General features: G+C 42.0%; 1 protein-coding gene across 2 annotated transcripts in view; it reads right to left on the bottom strand.

The window, feature by feature from the left end:
• Positions 1-24656, bottom strand: part of Ryk (receptor like tyrosine kinase) — a 78394-nt gene that overhangs the window by 49951 nt on the left and 3787 nt on the right. For both annotated transcript variants that reach the window (XM_052718481.1, XM_052718485.1), the window contains exon 2: positions 510-631. In XM_052718481.1, the coding sequence (XP_052574441.1) occupies positions 510-631 (122 nt within the window). The remainder of the gene's footprint in view (positions 1-509; positions 632-24656) is intronic.

Genomic DNA, 24656 nt, shown 5'->3' with positions numbered 1-24656 from the left:
CAGGCAAGAAGCTGCTAAGTCCCTGTGTTCAATCTCTAAGATTACTGGAGCTCAGTGTGGTACGTGCGGGAGGCTGCCAGTGCTACACCTTGCTTTCACTGTGAAGGTGAAAACTATATTCAAGTCATCAATTGTGTCTGGAAGAGCCAGCTCAGCAATACTTCTCCCCACATACCCACAGCCATTCTCCAACCACACATGGCTTCTCCGTAACAGCAGGGTCATCATCAGAGCCAACTGTTCTCTTCCTGAGCTGGATCCAGATCCCACTGGAAAGGCCTGAAAGGACCCAGTCCTATGTGATGATCATCCACCTGGTAGCCACTTAAATCTAAAGTTTTAGCGGAACAGGCTCAAGACTGCATCTGTAAGATCTAAACCTGAAAAGACCCAGTGCTACATGTGTACCATCACTGACCCTTCGGCGGAAAGGAAGCCCCATCCTCAGGGACAGCTCTTGCCTAGGGAGACTGGGTGACTCTGTCATGCTGTCTGCCAGCAGCTCTTACCTTGGACTTTGCATGCCAAGTGAAGTGCAGGAAGTTTGTCTCACTGGGCACTAGCAGGTTAAAGGACAGCGCGTAGTGACTAATAAGGTCATTTCTCACATAGTAAAGTTCTGCATCAAGACCTAGAAAAAAAAAATGGAAAAAGAGTTAACCATCCAAATGTCTTCAGAGCATCACAAACAGCACAGCAAGAAAACACTGATGCACAAGTGTACGCTGCAGACAGCTGACATGTGAGCTGCCTCAGGAAGCAGGACACTGCAGCATCACAGCTCACAAACAGAGAAACTGGCACCCAAGAAGTAGCTCTCCTTCTGAGACAGCCATGCCACGACCACTTGCAGCCACTGGCCTTCTGGATATGGTGCCTCTCAGAGGAGCACCAAAGGGGAAACACTCCTGCCTCACCAACACTGGCCCAGACTTAGAAAGTCAAAACGGAGGGGAACGGCCTGCACTGGAGTGACGGAAGCTCGTGAGCCACCACTAAGAGGCTATGCTCTTAAACACTAAGCCATCTCCCCAGCCCTGAAGAAAACTTTTAGTCACTACCTTCAATGAAAAGTCAACTTCCTGTGAAAAAATACAAGATGGTTAAAAAAAAAAAGAAAAGAAAAGAAATCAGAAGGAAAATAAAACAATGGTACTAAGTTCATTACTGGTGCTGCCAAGGCAGTGGACTGGAGCCCTGGGCTCTGTTGACAAAAGGGAGAGGGAGGTATTAGCAAGTGTTAGAGACAGGCAAAGAACCAGAGTTGAAAGGATAATGGCAGAGTAACATCCTTTAAACTGATTTACTGTTAAAGTTTAGTCCGGATGTCCCTAGTACTCAGGCAAACTGAAATTTAAATTGCACATTTACTGAGCATGCACTGCAGGTCTGAAACTCAAGGGTGGTGTGAAAGAGGTCAAACAGGATACCTCAGACCTCCTAATCACACAGAGAAAGAGCAACAACTCTGCCACAGATAGTTCACCTGTCAATGCTGCTTCTTCATTTCTGACTCAGATCTGATAACACCTTTAAGTCAAAAATGAGATCTGAGTGGCACTATTTTATGCATCCTGCATGGGATGCTAGATACAGCAGGAGAAAGCTGGAAGCTGTACAGAAGTCTCCTTGCTGGCAGGACAGGAAATGCTAAGGAACAAGGTGGGGGCTGGTGGAGGTGGAGGAAGACAGAAAGAAGGCAGGAGGATGTAGGGTTGAACAAAAAAAAAGGGAAGAAGAATTCAAAGAAAACACCAATAATCACAATAATACATGGCTTCAGTTCATTTAAGGGGCTGGAGTACTGACTGCTCTTTCAATGGGCCTGGGTTTGATTGCCAGCACCCACATGGCAGCTCACATCAGTTCATTGTCTCATTCCCCGGCATTTCATTCAATGCCCTCTTCTGGCCTCTGTGGGCATTACACACATGTAGTGCACAGACACACAAGCAGATAAAACACCTATACATATAAAAATAATAAAATGTTTACAAAAATTCACTTAAGCTTGAGATATGCTAGTCTAGGTAGATTTATAAAAACAGGGTTAAAACAAAGTTCAGAAACGTGTCAAGTAAAGAAAAAGAAAGAAGCTGGGCAGTAGTGGCACACACCTTTAATCTCAGTACTCAGGAGGCAGAGGCAGGTGGATCTCTATGAGTTTGAGGACAGCCTGGTCTGCAAAGCAAGTTCCAGGACAGCCAGAGTTACACAGAGAAAAACAAAAAACAAAACAAAAACAAACAAAAAACAAACAAACAAAAACACAACGACAACAAAAAACAAACAAAAATGAAGCCAAAGTGACAGCACACAATTAGAACACAAGGTGAAACAACTCACTCAGTTAATAAAACTCACAACTAGAATTCTCTATACACAAAAGCTACGAAGGATACTGTATAGCAACAAAGCTTTCTATACAGAAAGCAAAAGCCAAGAGAGAAGACAGACAAACCATAGCCACAGACTAACAGCCCCCCAGAACCCAAAGAGTGGACTCATGACTTGAACAATTATGAAATATGAAAAGGAGATTAATCATAAACTAAGACCATACGCATTTAAAAAAATTCTTTTTAAACAAAACTATCATGTAGCTTGCCTTCTCTAGTCAAATATAACAAAAAAATTAATTATAAAGATAAAGCCAAAAATGACCCTTTGAAGATAGTTATAGCCTTTAAAAGATAGATTTTTAAAATATAAAATGCTATTATATTTTCAATATTAGAAATAGAAAGGAATATCATTACAAATCTTACAGATGTTAAAAATATAAAGACTACTAAGAACATTATGACAAAAAATTCAATATATCAGGGGCTGGAGAGATGGCTCAGCAGTTAAGAACACTGGCTGTTCCTCCAGAGGACCTGGGTTCAATTCCCAGCACCCACATGGCAGCTCATAACTGTCTGTAACTCCAGTTCCAGAGGATAAACATAAACATACATGCAGGCAAAACACCAATCAACACTCATAAAATAAAAATAAATAAATTTTAAAAAAATTCAATAAATCAGATCAAATAGAAAATCCTTGGTAACATCAGTTACCAAAAGACAATACAAATTAAAAGTCCCAAATGATCAAGAACCCACCCAAGGGGAAAGCTCCAGTCACCAGGGAATTCAAAACATTACAGAAGATAAACACCAGTTTTAAATAACTATCAGAAAATAGGAGAAAAGGTCATTTTCTTACAAAGCCAGCACAAAGCCAAGAATAATTAAAATATTACAGAATAGAAAACTACAGACCAATGTTTTTCACACAGACTCAAACATTCTCCACAAAATATTAGCAAATGTAATACATCAGTATGTGAAAGGGAAAGCATATCATAACCAAATTACTTCCAAAAAGTCAGAACTCACCACATTAGTAGAACAGGAAAAAATAATAAAAGCAGAGGTGGTGGCTCACACCAGTAATCCCAGGACTTGGGAAGCAGAAGCAAGTGGGTCAGGAGTTCAAGGTTATCCTTGGTTATTTTTAGCAAGTTTGAGGCCAACCTGGGCAACATGAGACCCTGTTTTGAAACAAAACACTGAGGGCATCTCAGATTAAAAGCCTATACTGATAAAAAAAAATAGTCAACAAATAATGAATGAACAGACATTTTCTTGGTCTGGTAAAGAGCATTTACAAAGCCATATAGCTAGCATGCTCAATGGTGAATTCTTAAATTCTTCTTAAAATCATTTACAAGGTAAGGATGTCCCCACTCCTAGCCAATTTCATACTAGGGGTCCTTGCCAATGACAAGACATTATAGTCATTATAGTTATAGAACACAATGAAAATCTACTAAACACTATGAAAAACAAGTACTGGAGAATTTGTGCTAGACAAGTGCTTTTAGGAGAAAACTCCACTTATGGGAAAAGATCTGCTGCCCCTTTAAATGCTGGTTAACCTTCTTCCAAGATATTCTATGTTTTAGATAGAGCTGTGCAAAGAAACCACAAGGAATGAGCTTGAAGAGGCCCAAGCCTCTTCTCGAGCCCTAAGTAAATTTTGCTCTCAACCACACTATATGAGTAGAAAGGAGATGGGTGCATTTCAAAGTAAGAGACACGGAGCCATGAAAATGTGAAGAGGTGCTAAAACACATCATTAATCTTCAGAAAAACAAAGGTTAGAAGTACAATGAAAACCATTAGCACCCAAGAGAATAACTATAATTGATTCTGGCAAGGCTGGCTGGCAAGCATGAAAAAAATCGCTCAACTGCTTTGAAAAGCTAACAGTTGCTTATAAATTAAACACACACCTGCTCTGTGACCATCAATTCCAATTGAGGTAATTATGCAAACGAAATGAAAACACTGTATCCACAAAACACTTATGTACAGATGTTCATAGGCCCTTTATGCCTAATAAGCAGAAGTGGAAACAATGTAAATGTTTGAACTTGATACCAATTGTTAACATTCAGCAATTGAATACTACTCTACAATAAAAATCAAACTTTGAAACAAGGATGGACTTCTTAGAGTGAAAGAAACTTGACAAATGAGAATATAGAATATCAACTATTTGAGTCTAGTTAGATAAAACTTCTAGAACATACAACATTAATTCATAGTGATACAACTCCCAACCATGGTCGTCTAGAAAGGAGGATAGGAGACACGGAGATTATAGGGAACTTCCTGTGACAATGGCAATGCTCAATATCTTGACTTGAGTCTAGGTCACAAGGCTGTATATAAATAATTTATTTTATTTTTAACTTGGGGGTGGGGGTGAGGGTATGTGCACATGCGAGTGCAGGTGCTTGCAGAATCCAGGAGAGGGTGTTGGGTCTCCTGGAGCTAGAGTTGTAGACAGTTGTTAGCCTCCTGGGCGGGTGCTCTGCAAGAATTGTAAGTGCTCTTAACAACTAAGTCACCTCTGCAGTCCTGCGGCAGGGTGTGTAGGGGTGGGGTGTGTGTGATTTGGTTTCAGTGCTGCTGCTACAGGTTGGACTCAGGGTCTTCCACAGGCTAAGCAAGTACTCTATCACTGAGCTACATTCTCTGCATTTCTTATTTCTTTCTTTCTTTTTTTTTTTTTTTTTTTTTTGGCTTTTCTGTATACTTTTGGTTTGGTGCCTGTCCTGGATCTTGCTCTGTAGACCAGGCTGGCCTCAAACTCACAGAGATCCACCTTCCTCTGACTCCCAAGTGCTGGGATTAAAGGCCTGCACCACTGCCGCCTGGCCATTCTCTGCATTTCTTAAAGCTCAATCTACTGAACATATAAAGCCCGTGCACTTCATTTCATGTAAGTTTATTTAAATTTTCTGAGAGGAGTGAAAGACAACAGTCAAAGATTTTTTACCTCATTTTAATCTCAAAAAACTGTTAATCACAAAATAGGATAGCACGAACAAATAACTTTAGGAAAAAGATTAGCTATAACTAATCGATTTCCAAATTTCAACATCAACTATTTTCCCAGGGAAATAAGGAACTCTGTTCCTGACACAACCAAGTGGCTGAGACAGGAAGGGAATCCTCGATTTCAGTGACAACAGCCCTCAAACCAACTCCGCTCCCGCCAAGCCTGGGCTCTTTCAGCTCTATTTGAAGACTATTAAAGGTGAATACATGCACACGGGCTCTCTCCCCAGAGGAGCACAGATCGGCCTATGCATGGTTCCCGGCAGAGCAAGCTGCACTCCCTGTGCCCCTCCTAGGGCAGCCCCACAGCTCACCACCACAGGCCTGCAATTCCCGTCCTCTCACTTTAATAGCGCTACTCTGCTCTCAGGCAGCCTCAGCCACAATACGTGGTTAGACTGGGCGACCCACCTCACCTCATAAGGTACCAATTATGCTTTTGTTAGTGCTCTCTGGTCTGAAATAGCAGAAGTCTTGAGTGGTCTGCCTTGAACCTTCTTTTCACCATAATCCCGTTATTTTTAGTGAATAAGCACTCTTGAAAGTTTTCTTAGGAGTGGGTTTGATATTATAACAGAAATGCTTATGTTCTTTAAATATCACACTGAATGTTAGACAGGGTGTAGCAACAATTTGTGACTATAAACTTATAAGTAATATAAATTCCTAGCAAGACAGCAATGGTTAATAAACCACAGTCACATCTGTAAGAAAACAATGATTCTAAACAGGTCTTTCTTTGTAGAAGACCATCTGAGGTGGTATCCCAGGGATTATGGCCTTTCAATCTAATCCATCCACGTTCATCCATGCAATATTCTAGACACCTGTTATGGTCTGAGTCTGGTCTGTTACCACAAATTCATGCTTTAAATGCTAGGTCCCCAGCTTATGCTTCTATTTTGAAAGCTGTGGAGGGCGCCTTCAGGGCTGGTGCCCTACCTGTCAGAAGTAGGTCACTAAGTGCAGGCCTCTAGAGGGACTGGCCACTGGCTTCCAGCCTGCCTTTTCTGCTTCCTGTCTGTTGCCTGTGGACAAATCACTGCCCACCTCCTGCTGCCATGCCTTCCCTGTCAGGACAGACTGTACTCTGCAATGCAAAGCCAAATCAGCCTGCCCTTCCTCAACCTGCTTCCATCAGGTTTTTGGTCCCAGCAACACAAAGTAACTCTGATGGTAGGGGGAAGGAAGGAGGGAGGGAGGGAGGGAGGGAGGGAGGGAGGACTAAACTAAAAAACTCTGAAAAGATTGACACGATGAGCAGGGCTCCTACAAATACAGTGTAATAAACTGAGTTTTGTCCAGAATTTAACCCTAAAGGAAAACAGGCAAGATGCAAACAATATTCAGCAAATTTTCAAAAATGCCTAGCACCTAAAAGTGTTCAATAAATGTCCACGAAATTAAATATATATGAATGATATATGAATATGCATATTATGTATGTTCCACTTTTTTAAAGAAAGTGAGTATCAGAATACACTAAGTAGTTGGTTATAAATAGTGGATTACAAGTGACTTTTATGTACCCTTTATTATTTTCTTTCTCCTTAAGTTTTCTTTGAAGGCTGGGCATAGTGGTGCATGCTTTTAACTCCAGCATTTAGGAGGCAGAGGCAGGTAGACCCTACATAATGAGTTCCACACCAGGATAGCCAGGACAATATCCTGAGACTCATCTAAAAGAGTTTATGTTTTCTATGAACTATAAACTAGAAAAAAAATTAAAGGGTTTCAAAAACATTTTAAGAAATATGTATGTAGCATTTAGCAAGTCACTAAAACCAAAATCCAATTACTTTCTATGGTGGTTTGAATGAGAATGGCCCCTATAGTCTCATATATTTGAATGCTTGGTCCACAGTTGGTAGAAATGTAAGGATTGGGAGGTGTGGCCTAGTTAGAGGAGGTGTGTCACTGGAGGCGGGCTTTGAGGCTTCAAAAGCTTATACCATTCCAGTTAGCTCTCTGTGGGCCTTGTGGGTGTGGATCAGATGTTTAAGGGGATCTGATGCCCTCTTCTGGTCTCCATAGGCACTGCACCCACATGGAGCATATACACACATGCAGACAATCATACATATCAATGAAAATAAATAAATTTTTTTAACATAAAGCATTTCTAAACATATAGAGAACCCAACGTTAAGTATAACTGGGGTATGAAATTAGTATACAGAGCCGGGCGGTGGTGGCGCACGCCTTTAATCCCAGCACTCGGGAGGCAGAGGCAGGCGGATCTCTGTGAGTTCGAGGCCAGCCTGGTCTACAGCGCGAGATCCAGGAAAGGCGCAAAGCTACACAGAGAAACCCTGTCTCGAAAAAAAAAAAAAAAAAAAGAAATTAGTATACAGAGAACAGAAGACATGCACATCTATAATTAGTATAGCCATAATTAAGGCACAAGTCAAGATGGTACACTCTTAAAATCATCTCCTCTCAAATCACCCACAAGACAGTTATATAAAGTTATCAGCAGCCAGGCTGGTGACACACTAATAACTCCAGCAATTGGGGTGTGGAGGCAGCAGGAGTTCAAGGCATCTCAGCTACTTACCAGGTTTTTAGTTAGTCTGGACTATATAAGACAGAGTTTATAAATAAAAACAAAAACAACAAAATGTTGGGCTGATGAGATGGCCTAGTGGGTAAAGGCACTTGCTGAACAAGTCTAGTCATCTAAATTCAGTACCCGGATCCCACAGTGGAGAGCGGAGAGCTGTCCTCTGACCTCCACACTGGTGCCACATCTTTTCCCATAGCTATAAAATAGCAATATTTTTTCTAATTTTAAAAGTTATCAGTTATAAGGAAATGAACGATCCACTTCTTTTTTTTTTTTTTTTTTTTTTTTTTTTTTTGGGTTTTTCGAGACAGGGTTTCTCTGTGTAGCTTTGCGCCTTTCCTGGAACTCACTTGGTAGCCCAGGCTGGCCTCGAACTCACAGAGATCCGCCTGGCTCTGCCTCCCGAGTGCTGGGATTAAAGGCGTGCGCCACCACCGCCCGGCACGATCCACTTCTTAAGGCAGAAAAATGTACAGGCCACAATTTGGTCAGCAGTGGGTAAGAAGAAGGCACAGAGACAGAAAACACATATAGGTTATAAAGTACAATCTATCTGCATTCTTCACCTTTACAAGTGCTCACCCACATAAAGAAAAACAAGAATGTAGAAAACAAGCTAGAAAGATTATTTACCAAAAGCTGGTAATGAATGTTTATTATTTTCTTCTTCTTCATGAACATATATTTCCCAAATGGTCAATAAAGACTATGTTTTGCACTGACATCCAGGAAATAAAAATTAGGAAAAGTAAAAAGAATTCTAAACCATTTTATCCTGATTTTCTGACAAATATTAAATTTATAGGGAATAACATACTTTATATTTCTGGGTTTAATCTCCTTTTTCTTTCTTTTCCCATCATACACTCAAAGGGGAAAAAAGGCAAGTGAAGATAATACAAAATACCCCTTTCCAACTGCTACCAATTATCAATGCTTCAACTGTAACCACAGTAATTAAATGCAGACTGAGCTCAGGGATAGGGGCTGGCAGATATAACTATGGAGAATGGTGGGGCATGCATTAACCAGCTCAAATGGACACTGAGGAGTAGTACTGAGGCAGACAGGAAAATAATACATTCCACAGTACATCAGTGAGCCAGTTTCATTGCCAGCCCTAAGTACAGGAATGCTATAAGATCAGGAACCAGGAAAGGTAGTGGAAGGAAGGCTCAGTGCTGGGTCAGAACAAGAAGAGGATGAGTCTAAAGGTTAGTTACCCTAACATGTGCCTTTAGAAAAGAGTCCTAGAAACCGGGACCATCATGATGCAAAGAAGAATAGCTGAAAGAAAATCAGAATAGGTTCTGATATTTTGGGGGGATAAAGGAAAGTAAATAAGAAAAATTGGATTTAGAGAATAAAGTCTTTGGGGATCACTTTGTAGAGGTCTTTTGACTCCAATACTAAAGGGCATTAGGTCATATAAAGTAAAGATCATACAACAAAAGAGAAGAGGATTCTGAGTCACCATCCTGGGGCAAAACAACAGAAGGAAAAATAGAATGCATGATAAAAGCTGGTTCCTCAAAGAATGATTCCAAAAGAAAATTAAGAAACCAATTCCATTTATAGCCGCATCCCAAAGGATAAAACACTTAGGAAGCAATGTAACCAAAGAAATAAGACTAAGTTAAAAAATACAAAACACTGAAAGAACTAAATAAACAGAAAAACATCTCATGTTTATGGTTGGGAAGACAAGAGGGTTAGTCAAATGGCAATGCAGTCCAAATGTACAGAGTCCGTGCAATCTCTACAAAATTCCACCTGCCTTTTATGCAGAAGTAAAATAATAATAATAATAATAATAATAATAATAATAATAATAGATCCTCAAATGGATATGGAATTGCAAAGTTGCTCCAAATAGTCAAAATAATCTTTAAAAGGCACATATACAGAAGATTCACATTTCACAGCTTCAAAACTCACTACAAAGCGACTTAGATCAAAACAGTGCAGGAAAGCACACATACCTTGGTAGTAACCAACATTCTCTAGCTGGACTTAAGACCTGTTCACCAAGAGGGAAATCATTCCTGGTACTGGAAACCTAGCCAACCACCCAGGGCTAGTGAAGCCATAGATCTTGGAGGAGAGCCTACAACCGCCACTTCACTGAACTGGCATCATCCCTAATCATATTCTAAATACCTGTCCTATAACCACAGATAAGTCCTCAGCCTTCCTCGAGGAAACTTCTCTGTTTCCAATCAAAATGCAGAGTTGTGAAGCCCAGTCCCAACAAACATATATACAATACAACTCCTGCAACTAAGGCTCAGGGGTCATTGTGGAAACGGGGAAGGACAGACTGTAAGAACCAAAGAAACAGAAAGTTTGCTGCAAGAATGTTAGAATCCACACCCATCAAGTCTCACCAACATGGCTGCTTAAACATGAGCTGAACAAGAACAATAAACATCTAAAGCAGACAAGAGAAAGCTCACGAGGCCTCAACTCTACACAAACAACTGTAAGCAACTAAGGGATGCTGAGAACCAGAGAAACAGTCTTCCCCGGGACAAGCCCACCAACTGGTTATTCCATACCAAATGGTCAGCCTTGAAAACATACATAAACTGGGCGGCGGTGGTGCACGCCTTTAATCCCAGCACTCGGGAGGCAGAGTCAGGCAGATCTCTGTGAGTTCAAGGCCAGCCTGGTCTATAGAGCAAGATCCAGGACAGGCACCAAAACGACACAGAGAGAAACCCTGTCTCAAAAAAAAACAAAAAAGAAAAAAGTAAGAAAGAAAAAAAAAGAAAACACACATAAAAGTAATACTATACAGACTGATCAGGTTGTATTTATGTATTTAGGAACACACACACACACACACACACACACACACACACACACACACACGAAAAAAGAGACCATGAATTTGAAAGAGAAGAAAGAGGGCTATGTGGAAAGGCTAAGGGGGAAGAAAGAGAACGCAGAAATGATGTAATTATAATCTCAAAAAGTTTTTTAAAACAGTAGTAATAGTATGGTTATAGCATAAGGGCAGCCATTTAAACCACCAGAACAGAATTGAGCCCAGAAATAAAGTTACAAAATTCTGAAGACTCAAGTTTTGATAAGGGTACCAAGATCATTTGCCAGAGAAAGACTATTTCCTTCAACTAATAATGGTGCGATAACTGGATATTCATTCAGTCAGAAGAATGAAACTGGAACCCTACCTCATACCACATACAAAGATTAATTCAAAATAGATCAATGACCTAAACATAAGACTTAAAATATAGAATGTGGTTGATATATTGTGCACCCCAATAAACTTATCTGAGGGTCAGAGAACAGAACAGCCATAATGTTAGGCAGTGGCAGCACACGCCTTTAATCCTAGCATTCCAGAGGCAGAGATCCATTTGGAGTTCAAAGCCACACTGGAAACAGGCAGGCATGGTGACACATGCCTTTAATCCCAGGAAGTGATGGCAGAAAGCAGAAAGGTACATAAGGCGTGAGGACCAGGAACTAGAGCTGGTTAAGCTTTTAGGCTTTTAGCAGCAGTTCAGCTGAGATTCATTTGGATGAGAACTCAGGCTTCTAGTCTGAGGAAACAGGATCAGCTGAGGAATTGGCAAGGTGAGGAAGCTGTGGCTTTTTCTGCTTCTCTGATCTTCCAGCGTTCACCCCAATACCTGGCTTCAGGTTTGATTTTACTAATAAGACTCTTTTAAGACTCATGCTACAATAGAGACTCTTAGAAAGAGTTAAAAGACATAAATAAAACTCTTAGAAAAAAACAGAGGCATATCTTCATAACCTTGGATTGCTTAAGATAGGGTACCAAAGTACAAGCAATAGAAGAAAAAAGATGTACCAAAGTTCATAAAAATATTAAGTTCTATACAAAAACAAACAACCAACCCACTATTACAAAAAAGACAAGACAACACATAGAATGGAAGATGATACCTGCAAATCACACCTGGTAAGGGTCAAGAATTCTGGATAGATAAACAAGCCTCACAATTCAACAAAAGACTACTGTTGTGATTACAACCCCAAAAAGTTTTAAAAGATAATTAATAGTACAGTTCTAGTATAAGGGCAGCCATTTAAACCAACAGAGCAGAACACCAGTCCAACCTAAAAATGGACAAAGGACTTGAACACCCATTTCTCCAGAGAAGCCACACAAAGGACCACAAGAAAAGATGCTCCACATTGTTCAATACTAGAGAAACAGAAGTCAAAACGAAAATGAGGTACTTCATACTCCTTAGAATAACCACAACCAAAAAAGCAGAAAACAGCAAGAGTTGGCAAAGATGTAGAGAAACAGGACCACTGCAGTCTTGGCAGGAATGTAAAACAGTCACTGAAATAGTCTAGCAGTGCCTCAAAAAGTTAAACAGTGTTACCAGATGATTCATTATTCTAGTTTAAGCATATATCTAACTTGAACATGTATCCAACTGGGTACTTGCATATTCTCAGCACCATTATTCATAACAGCCAAAATGTATAAACAACTCAAATGTCCACAGATGAAGAGTTAATTGTGGTGTTAAAAACAGAATGAAAAGATATATATGATCCTCCACAACATTATGCTACATGAAAATAGCCAGATAAAACATCACACTGTATGTGAATCCACTTATATAAATATATAGAACGGGGTCAGTGGAGACGTTAAGCTGGTCAAGGTACCTGCCACCAATGATGACCTGAGTTTGATCCCCAGAAACCACACAGTGGAGAGAACCAATTCCTGCACACTCATGCACACACAAACTAGATAGACAGACAGACAAGAGATATATTTTTGAAAATAAGCAGAACTATGAAGACTCAGAGGAGACTCAAGAGCTGAAATTCTACCATATAAGGGGAGGGGAGGCCAAGAGAGGAGGGAAGAAAACAGGGAAAGCAGAACAGGCAGAACAGAAAGGGCTCTGTGGAGGTAGACAGGGCAAATGCCACCAGCCATGAACTGACTAGGCAGCATTTTGTCATCACAACACACAGAATATTGCTATTCTAACTTAGGATAAACACTTCAACTGTTCAACTACATGAACCAGACTTAATTTTCTTGCTGCCAATTCCAGCAAAGTAGGGATGTTGCTCTCTCCTAAGAAAACATAACACTTGTTCATAATTTGATTTTTAAACAACCCATATTTGATGCTGAAAATTTTTTTTAATATTGATAAATGAAGCCAAGAAGTTTATTGCAACAATACATTAAAACCAAGTAAGTTTTTTTTTTTTTTTATTTTGCAATACAATTCAGTTCTACATATCAGCCACGGATTCCCTTATTCTCCCCCCTCCCGCCCCCCACACCTTCCCCCCAGCCCGCCCCCCATTCCCATCTCCTCCAGGGCAAAGCCTTCCCCACAGACTGAGATCAACTTGGTAGACTCAGTCCAGGTAGGTTCAGTCCCCTCCTCCCAGGCCGAGCCAAGCGATCCTGCATAGGCCCCAGGTTTCAAACAGCCGACTCATGCAATGAGCACAGGACGCGGTCCCACTGCCTGGATGCCTCCCAAACAGATCAAGCCAATCAACTGTCTCACCCACTCAGAGGGCCTGATCCAGTTGGTGGCCCCTCAGTCATTGGTTCATAGTTCACGTGTTTCCGTTCGTTTGGCTATTTGTCCCTGTGCTTTATCCAACCTTGGTCTCAACAATTCTCGCTCATATAAACCCTCCTCATTCTCGCTAATTGGACTCCCAGAGATCCACCCGGGGCCTAGTCATGGATCTCTGCATCCAGATCCCTCAGTAGTTGGATGAGGTTTCTAGCACGACAATTAGGGTGTTTGGCCATCCCATCACCAGAGTAGGTCAGTTCGGGCTGTCTCTCGACCATTGCCAGCAGTCTGTTGTGTAGGTATCTTTGTGGATTTCTGTGGGCCTCTCTAGCACTTTGCTTCTTCCTATTCTCATGTGGTCTTCATTTACCATGGTCTCCTATTCCTTGTTCTCCCTCTCTGTTGTTGATCCAGCTGGGATCTCCCGCTCCCCCAAGCTCTCTTTCCCTCGACCCTCGCCCTTCACTACCCGTACTCATGTCCAGGCTGTTCATGTAGATCTCATTCCATTTCTGATGCTGAAAATTTTAAGTTATTCCTGCAAAACTCTCATGACCCTATCAAGAAAAATATGCTTTTCACTATACAGTATTAAGTCCCAAATTTAATTCCTGGGTCACCTGCCCAGCTTAGTACAAAGTCTAATAATCCACCAATTAAATCTTTTCCAAATACATGATTCTGACAGTTAACTACAGGTTCCCCAATGTTGTCACTCTATTGGCAAGTGCACCTCAGTGAAGAAGAGTGCCACCTTCACAGCCCTTGACAGAAAGCAACTCTAAAAACTGCTTGAATGGCGGGCAACCTCCTCTACCTAGCATGCTTGCAGCATTCAACACCAGATACATGAATAGCTGGCTATTGATAAAAATCAACTACACCAAAGATGGATTTAAGGAAAAGTTGTTTTTAAAATGCCAGTAATCAGTCAAAATAAGAAAACAGAAGTAACATTGTGGCAAGGAACTAAAGCAGCATTACAGTACAAACTTCCTTTCCTGGCTCTGAGACTAAGTGGTTGAATGGCATTTGGCACTCAATTCCTGAGCCATCTTCTAGAAGTCAACTTTCTCAACTATAAGACAAAAGAGGCAGACCAGCTGATGTTAATCCCCTCCTTCACTGAAAAATTCTCTAATTTTATGACATCACCAGTAGTTTCCAGATGTCAGCCCAAAACGTAAGTATTATATGATATCATCCATAATTCCTACATATCAATCAAAACTTTAAAAAAAGTTCATGAAACCAAAACAATCTTTAAAGTCTAATCAGAGAAAAGTAATCAATATATCATAAACCTCTAAATACACTTACTGATGCAAAATAAAAATAAAAAGCTCTAACTTCAAATGTTTCTAAGCTATATAAACTAATAAACTGAAAATAGTTTGCGGGGCTGTGTAAACTAATAAACTGAAAATAAGTAAGTTTGCTGGGTAGTGGTGGCACACAATTTAATCCTAGCATTCAGGAGGCACAGGCAAGCATATTTCTGTGAGTTCAAGGCCGACCTGGTCTACAGAGCTAGTTCCAGGACAGCCAAGGCTGCACAAACCCTCTGTTGAAAAATAAAAAACAGAAAAAAGGAAAATAAATAAGTTTGTTCATCAAAATCTAGTAAATCTATTTATGCCAAGAAAATCTATTGAGAACTATTTAATTACATGCAGCAGAGATTGCCAGGGCTAGAGAGATGGCTCAGTGGCTAAACACACTGGCTTTTCTTCCAGAAGGTTCTGAGTTTAGTTTCCAACACACACGGTAGCTCACAGCAGAGAACTCCCAACATTTGATGGCAGAAAAGGAATTTCTTTTTTTCACAACTAAAAAAGTACAGTCTTCAAGCCTTGTCGCTACTCAAACACAAATCACAGAAACTGAGAATTTTAATGTACCACTCCACCACATCCAGTATTTGCTTCACTTATTTCTCTCTCAACCTTAAATATCTTGGCAGAACTGAGCTAACAATGTATAGTTGCATACAGAGAATACGAGGCAAGAATAGGTAGGTGCTTTAAAAGGAAAAAAAAGGGGCATCCAGGATCAATAAAAGATTACTATGCCCTCACTTTGCAGCCCTTTTATTTCAAGCTACCTCCTTCAGACCAAGACCTGTCTCCACAGAACCCATGGTAATTCTGTGACACCCGATCACAGAAACTCAAAGCTATCCATCACAAAAGCTGTGTTCTAGTTTGTCACTGCTAGTGCTCTGAAAGAAGTTAGGTGGACTTGGAGGAAGAGTAAGGTCACTTGATTTCAAATAGATGCATTGCCACCTTCCCCCATTAGCAAATACTGTAGCAAATGGCTAAGATTTTAAATTAAAAAAAAGTTTTCACTCCCAATGAAAATATAGGTCAAAGAAAAATACATAAGACAATTTCCCTTAAAAATGTGATTTGTACAATAGCCAAGAGTGTGAAAGGTACTTCCCAAATCCTTTTCAAGGACATCAACAGAGTGTAAGCCACATGCTCCAGCACTAAAACATAAAACACAATCTCCCTGCCATGAAGCCAGAATCCCCAGCATCTGGTAAGACAGACACTCTGCTCAATAATTTGGTGTTGTTCTCTTGTGAAATAATCCTTCTGTACAGTGTGTAAATTATGCTGTGATTAGTTTAATAAAGAAGCTGACTGGCCAATGGCTAGACAGGATAGAGTTAGGTGGGAAAACCAGACTAAGGACACTGGGAAGAAGAAGAAGGGCGGAGACAGAGGAGTTGCCAGAGATCCAGGGAGGAAACAGGAGATGCAAGATGAAAGAGATGTAATGCCACGTGACAGAATGTAGATTAATAGAAATGGGTTAATTTAAGTTGTAAGAGCTAGTTAGTAATAAGCCTGAGCTATTGGCCAAGCATTTATAATTAATATTAAGTCTCCATGTCAGTTATTTGGGAACTGGCGGGTAGGAAAGAAAAGTCTGCCCTACATTGTTCCCTGACCTAAAATAAGAAAGTGATTTGAGCATTTCACACTTGTACCACCAACACAGTCAGAGATGGAGAGATGTACCCAATGCTTTACAAGAGCGTTGCCCAACTTCTTCCACAGCCACTCCTAAAAGGAGCACACCTCAGAGGCTGGAGTGACTCAGATTTGCCTGTTCATCTAGGCTGTTACCATAAAACACAGGGAACTCACAAGCATCGCTTCTCTCTGCCAGCAACATGCAGCAGAGTACTATCTCAGGAATTCAATTCCAAAACTATATGAATTTTTTAAAGGCAAATCACATAGCTCTCTGCCAAAAGTTAGTTGCACAAAGGCAGGCTCCTTATCTGTTTTATCCACCAAAAATAGACCCCACACTCCTAAAATAAGATCATGTTACACATGTAAGTGAATATTGCTACTGAAGGAAACCAACCAAATATCTAAATGGTCTAGTAACCTGAGGCTTGGTTTGTTAAAGTAGTGGCAAATAGTAGCCACTCCAATGGGTTGTGCCTAAGACAAGAGGCTGCATACAGTATTTCCTCTTGCAGTTGAAAATGAGGGAGGGAGCTCAGGAGCTGCAGTTCTCTGGCCCTTCCTGGGATGATCAATAGGTTCCTTTTCTGTCTCCTGCAGCTTATTCCAAGTCCTTCTCATAACCAAACAGATGTGCTAGCCAACCCTCCTTGGTGGGGCCCAACCAGAAAGCAGCAGCCTAAAATGTTTAGATATTTGTTTTAATACCAAGATACAGAAATCCCCACCAGAGACTAAAATAAATAGTTCTGAGGCTCACGCACCTTATTCAAACGCATTATAGCAGCTGTGCAGAGCAACCCATCTTACATATGCAGAAAGGGATACTCAGAACACTGGTTACATGCTGATCCAGTTTGCTTCTCTGTTGCTGTGATAAAACATCAAAGCAAGCTGGGGAATGAGGGTTTTATTTCAGCTTATAACCCCCAGGTCACAATTAATCAACAAGGGAAGTCCAGGCAGAAACTGAAGCAGAACCCATGGAGAAACAGAAACTCTCCTATACTTACTGGCTCACTCGCCAGCTCGTGCTAGATGGCTTTTTGTTTTTGTTGTTTTTTCAAGACAGGATTTCTCTATGTAGCTCTGGCTGTCCTGGAACTTACTCTGTAGACCAGGCTGGCCTCAGAGATTCTCCTGACTCTGCTTTTTGAGTGCTGAGATTAAAGACATGAGCCACTACCGAATGCCCAGAGATGGCACTACCCACAATGGTCTAGGCTTCCCCACATCCATCATTAATCAAGAAAATGCCCCACAAGTATGTCCACAGGCCATTCTGATGGGAGCAATTCTTCAATTGAGGTTCCCTTTTTCCAGGTATGTCAAGCTGACCATCAAGATTAGCCACCACATATGGCCACCCATGGAGAGTGAAGGAAGGGATGGAATTAACATTCAAACATGTGGATTCCCAACCCAATTCTCCTACACTTGCTATCTACTATCTGCTCACAAGTGTGCATGCACAAACAGATCCAAACCTAACACCTTACTTCTTTTAGCAGACTACTTCTTTCCTCTAATAAATCATTAAGGAATTCACCTTAGGGGAGATACAAACAATAGGCATTTAATTAGAGTAATAGGAGCTAGATTGATCCTTTCATCTGAAATAATCAAGACTGGACACAACTGATTCACTAGTTTAAATCACTCATCACAAGGCAACAGTGATCCCTGAACAAAGAACACAAGTAGATGAGTTCTAAGGTTACAGTACAGAGAAGGGAGGGTGCTGAGGGCAAGTGAGATGGCTCAGCAGGTGACCACTCACCAGAGTCTGATGACTAGAGTTTGATGGCCAAAACCCACATACACAGTGGAAAGAGAGAACTAGCTCCTCAAAGTTGTTCACATGAACTCTGTGGTATGTGCGTGCACACAGATAAATGGATGGATAGGTAGACGATGGATGGATGGATGGATGGATGGATGGATGGATGGATGGACGGATAGATGGACGGATGGATGAAGAAGAAACGAAGGTGACAAAGGTAAATTAGGCTTGTGGCAACATCTGTAACCCCAGTACTCAAGAGGCTAAGGCAAGAGTGCTGTTGTGAGTTTGAGAAGCCAGCCTACACTACAGAGTGAGATCTTGTCTCAAAACCCAAAAGATAAAAGTGTTTAAAAGATCAAAATCCAGAAAGGTAAGATTCTAGAGAAATGGCTCACAGAACAAATTACTAGAAAGGAGAGCTAAACAAAGTAAGAAATCCAAGATCTGGAGGGTTGAGCTCCAGTGCTCATGAGTCCTGATGGGCATGCATATTAGGAAGCCATTCAAGGGCAAAGAAAGGGTAAAAGTGAACAGGGCCCAGCACTTGGAATTTGAATCTATTCCCATCAGCCAGGCTGGAGGGCCTCACGCTTCACGGATCATTGAGGATAAGTACAGAAGTGTCTTGACTCACTGGCAGGGAATAATGAGCCTGATTACTTCGTACTGTTTTTGTCCCATCCAACAAGCCTTATAAGCAACACCCAGACTCCAAGTATTTAGCTGCACCCCAGAACAAAATCCAAGAATATTTAAAGGACTACATAAATGTTCAGCAGCCAGGCATGCTGGCACATACCTACAATTCATTGCCTGTCTAAAACAAACAAAAGCAAAAACATAAAAGAAGGAAAAGAAAGGAAGGCAGGCAGGCAGGCTGAGGAGATGCTCAGCTGGTAACACGCTTGCTACACAAGAGTAAGAAGCTGAGTTTAGACCCCAGCTGTATCACCTCTTGATAACAACCCATGTCACTTTATCTGAGGTCTATCCCTAGCAGGAAAACAGCCTGTTAACTGATGACTCCCACTAACTATAAGACAGCTCCAAGTGTTCCAAGCTGTGCATCTTACAGTCAATGAAGCAGAGCATTCATGTCATAAGGCTGACTCTTCTGAGCTCCATCTCAGGTCAACTACAGAGGCTAAGAACCTGGCTCAGCTGATACAGCACCTACCTGACATTCATGAAGCCCTGGCTTGATCTCCAGCACCACTGGAACCAGGTGTGGTGGACTCCTGGAATGCCAGCGCTTGGAAGGGGGAGTCAGGAGGATCAGCAATTCAGATCACTACACCAGTTCCTACATCTAGGAATCCGCATGTTGTTGAAGCTCCCCAGATGATTTCAGTAGGACCCGAACAGACTGCTAACCTTCCCAGCAACAGGGTAGAAAGAATGCACTTCAGAACTACATAACTGCACACATCTGAGACCGCCAGCAAATCGTGTATTTCCAGAATCTCAGTTGCATCTGTTTAAAAAGTAACCAATGGGGGCTGGAGAGATGGCTCAGAGGTTAAGAACACTGGCTGCTTTTCCAAAGGTCCTGAGTTCCCAGCAACTACATGGTGGCTCACAACCATCTATAATGAGATAATGTGCCCTCTTCTGGTGTGCAGACATACATGCAGGCAGAACACTGTATACATGATAAATAAAATCTTTTAAAAATAAACAAACAGCCAGGTGGTGGTGGGGCATGCCTTTGATCCCAGTGCTTAGGAGGCAGAGACAGGTCGATCTCTGAGTGTAAGGACAGCCTGGTCTACAAAGTGAGTTCCAGGGCAGCAAGGACTAAACAGAGAAACTCTGTCTTGAAAAACAAATAAACAAATAAATAGTAACCAATGCTACCTGACGTTGCTAAAGAACATATGTGAAGTATCTGGCATGTGTAAGACATGTTTGTTCTCTCTAGATTATGGGTATCTCCCAAGTTAAGAGCTGTGTGCATAGTATTCCAGCTTAAAATGTATGTAAGAATAACAGTCACTCAACATTGTCATTCATTGCTGGGAACAGCAAAATAAACTGTTCAGTAAGCGTTTACTATCTGACCCTTCCCGACACACATTGTTTTGGCAAGGAACATCTTGGGAAGTCCTACACAAGGGAATGTTGTTTGGTAACAATCAGATCAGAAAACACTTACATCAACAAGGATAACCAAAAAAGCATATTTCCACTGTAATCTCAGAGTAACTGAATGGTTTGGTCTCAAGTGCAGGATATTCTTATCTCTCAGGCTGGCAAGATCTGTGAGGACAGTGACGTAACCACAGCAAACAACTAAAGTGATTCTGGGGAACTTCTCAATTCCACGTGCTGGGGGCGGAGGGGGGGGCGGGGACGGGACAGGACACGGACGGACAGGCACCTTCCATTTGCTCTTGAAGTGAACTTTAAAACCCAAGCAGCATTTTAGGCAGCACCTTCAGAATTCACTCATTAACTCAGGATGTGACTCACAGGGGACAAGTTTAGCCATAATTGGATAGAATTTTCCTCCATATGTGCAGGGGAGAAAGAAATCCAAACCCACAATTGCACAATGTCTCAGCCCCGCTCTCCCAATGAAGAACACATGGGCTCAGATTAAACTGTGCCAATACCACCAACCCCAACGTAACGCCTAGGGTGAAGGGTTCACTTCAGGATGCTAACGCACTCCTGCCAAAGCCGCCCTGTGGCAGGTTATGCCAGTGCCACCAGCATAGAGGACGCCATCCTTCCCCAATCAAGTATTTGGCCTGAGATTCTGGAGGAAAGAGAGAAGTTTGGCCGAGAAGAATACTTGGCTCATCACATTTTTCTTCTCCTCAATTGTCTTTCCCATAAAGACAGGGTCCTTTGGCTCAGACACCCAAATCTAAACCACGAACTCTGAAGAACACCTTCTCTTTAGCCCCGAGGTCTCCTTCCATTAAGCCTCCCAATTCTTTGCAATAAATCCACCCTACCTCTTCACCTGCTCTCCCAAACCACGTACTATGACAGGTGTCTTATCTTTTCTATAACCCAGTACTGACTACACTCTCCTTTCCTAAATTCTGCTTTACTTGTTTTGGGGTGTTTTGTTTTGTTGACTGAGTTTTGTTTGGTGGGGGTGGGGGTGGTTGGGGGGGCACTAGTCAAGAGTCTCACGTATGGTCTGGAGAGATGGCTCAGCGGTTAGGAGCACTGGCTGCTCTTCCACAGGTCCTGAGTTCAATTCTCAGCAACCACATGGTAGCTCACAACCATCTGCAATGAGATCTGATGCCCTCTTCTGGTGTGCATGAAGACAGGTCACTCATATACATAAAATAAATAAAATTGGGCTGGAGAGATGGCTCAGTGGTTAAGAGCACTGACTGTTCTTCCAGAGGTCCTGAGTTCAATTCCCAGCAACCACATGGTGGCTCTCAACCATCTGTAATGAGAATATGTATATATAATAAATAGCTAAATCTTAAAAATAAATAAATGAATAAATAAATAAATAAATAAATAAATAAAATTTAAAAAAAAAGAGTCTCACATATACAAGGCTGGACTGGAAGTCCTGATCCTCCTGCCTCCACCTCTGAAGTACTACCCAAATACTCCAATAGTTTTCCATTCCCTAAGAAACAGTTCAAATCCCGACTCCATCTGCCGACCTCCCAGCTGTCTTCTCTGCCACTTCTGGGCTCACTGGTCTCATCCCGGCCACTTCTGAGTTCTGTTTCCACACACATCTGCCTCTACACTCCATGCCACACTCTCTCCCTGGCCTTCAGTGCTTGCTTCTCTCTTCTGCCTGACCAGCTCAACCTTGAGACGAGGCGTAAATGATTTCTTTCCTGGGTTCCCTTCCCCAAACTCTACAAGCCTCTCTTCCCTCTCTCAAAAGTAATTATTCCTACAAAAAACTTCCATCAGCCGGGCGGTGGTGGCGCACGCCTTTAATCCCAGCACTCGGGAGGCAGAGCCAGGCGGATCTCTGTGAGTTCGAGGCCAGCCTGGGCTACCAAGTGAGTTCCAGGAAAGGCGCAAAGCTACACAGAGAAACCCTGTCTCGAAAAACCAAAAACCAAAAACAAAAACAAAAAACTTCCATCAACCAGAGGAAAATAACCCTGCCCATCACTTAGCCCTATCAATCACTGTCAAAAGTGATCACTCCTCCAATAACGTATCAATCCACAATGGAACTCTTTATCTGAGAGCTACAGTCCTACAAAGAAAAATCCCCCCACAAAATCTCCAGCTCTCCAAGGAGAGGAATCTAATCATTTTTAGTCATTTCTCTACAATACACTGACTTCAATTTTCTTTCTCTAGACTGCTCTGAAGAGCAAGTGTCTAAAACTAGAATGAACTGATTTGAAATGAGATGTGAACAAGTAGGACGCTCCCAGAGGCTATTTAGTTTGAAAGGAGAAGCAAGCTCTCCAGAGGAAATGTTTAACTGGTCCATTCTTTCAGAAGCTGTCTTCATCCTTAGAGACCACAACCCCCTATCACAGCCATCACTGTCACCGTGACTTCCCACCCACTGGCATCTTAATCCCAAACCTCTGCACTGCTCCAGCAATCATGGAGCACAGGGCTGTGGTAGCAGACCTAGAACACTGACAGTAACCAGGACCACAAACCAGCACCGCTTAAGTTCTGGCTTCACTGCAGCTGCTCCAGAGCTGACAGAAGCAACAGGGATTCGGATTCAGGCACAACTGAGTTGAGGCCTGGCTTTCTCAATGTCCACAACACTCAGACACAGCTAGCCAGTACTGTAGTATTAAGAGGCATGAGGCAGGGCCCAGTGACGTGGGAAAACTACACAGAGATTAAGCGCTCCAAAGATTTAGGAAGTCTTCAGAGAAGGCAGACTTCCACCAGGACTGTATGCAGTGGGCACAGACCAAGGACCCACTACAAGCCTGTTCACTCATGGCGAAGGTAAAAACCTTTGTACCTCCCAGAATTCACGTTACAATTCTAACTCCCACTGGAAGACAGAGAAGCAAGCAGGGCCTTTGAGAGGGGATGAGGCCATAAAGACGTGAGTGGGATTAGTGCCCCTGTCATGAAGACCACAGAGTCCATTTCACACCCCCACTGTGTGAGAACAAGCTAAGGATATCTATGAAGCACAAAGAAAGCCCTCACCAGAAACCCAGCCACCAGCACGTTGACATTGGCTTTCCCAGCATCCAGAACTGTGAAAAGTACTTTTCTGTTGCTTCTAAGCACTTCCGTTTACGGACTTTTGTTTCAGCAGCCCGCTTGTGTACAGGGTGAAGGACTACGTATTTAACGTGGGCAAACCCCCACCACACATCAGCAGCACTCCATCCACCACTACTGACCACCACTGTCCTTACAAAATAACTGCCACATGTCATCTTCAGTAAGGCCCAGGCTTAGCTGCCATCACTCAGCTAAGAATGACCAAAGCCTTTAGAGAGTAAAGCCAGGATAGGAAGGGGAAAACATCATAGATTTTAGCAAACTTTCGCATGATGGGAAGCAGATAGGAGCGATCACTACCCCTAAGACCCCTAAGAGGCTCAGCCCTGAAAGCACCTAGGAGGTACCAAAGGCAGCCTAGAAGCTCAGGCCTCACAAGGAAGGAGCCACTGTGCAAATACTCAAAGCTGCAGGTCCCCAAGTTCAGCAGGAGACCAAAGGTCTAAGGAAATAGAGTCAAAGGGCAGGGAAATTATAAGCAGAAGTCAAAGTCTACAGCCTGAAGGGTGAGAACTTCCATTCCTCCCCCAACCAGGTAACCCAAACCCTGACAGCTAATTTATCACCCAGCATTCCAGAGACAGGACGTTTCTAGAGGCTTCACGACACTGAGCAGAACCCTAATAAGACACAAATTCTGGTGTTTCGGACAGCCTTCCAGTGCAAAGTCCACCTGCACGCCAACAGACACGGGGAATCGTCGACCTCTCTCCCGTCAATCCCAGCATCTCACTCTTCACTACACAAAGCCAAGAATCACCCATCTATGACTACAAACAGAGGAACTGAAACATAAAGACCAAAATAAAAAAAAAGTAACACGCGCCTCAGAGGAAAATGAAGATGACACACTCATAAGACACAATGAAGTGCAGAGAACAAAGATTCTAAAAATTACAAACATTTTTTTAAACGAAAGGTGGAAAGACAAAACTGGGAGGGAGAATTCTCTGTCCACCAGCTTCAATACGAAGAAGAAAAAGGTAAGATGAGAAAAACTGGTGTTCAACGTGGAGAATCAACAGACACAGGACAGCCATCTCAGCAAAAGTATAGGAAAAAGTAAGGCATGGGATATTATTTAAAAAGTGAACCGACACTCCCAAAATCTGAAGGCTTTGCATCCAGATT

This window comes from Peromyscus californicus, unplaced genomic scaffold (genome assembly GCF_007827085.1).
Source record: "Peromyscus californicus insignis strain IS unplaced genomic scaffold, ASM782708v3 Scaffold_11__1_contigs__length_118956290, whole genome shotgun sequence".
Classification (NCBI taxonomy): domain Eukaryota; kingdom Metazoa; phylum Chordata; class Mammalia; order Rodentia; family Cricetidae; genus Peromyscus; species Peromyscus californicus.
Note: the sequence above shows the minus strand (reverse complement) of the source record. Positions and strands in the feature narration are given on the sequence as shown.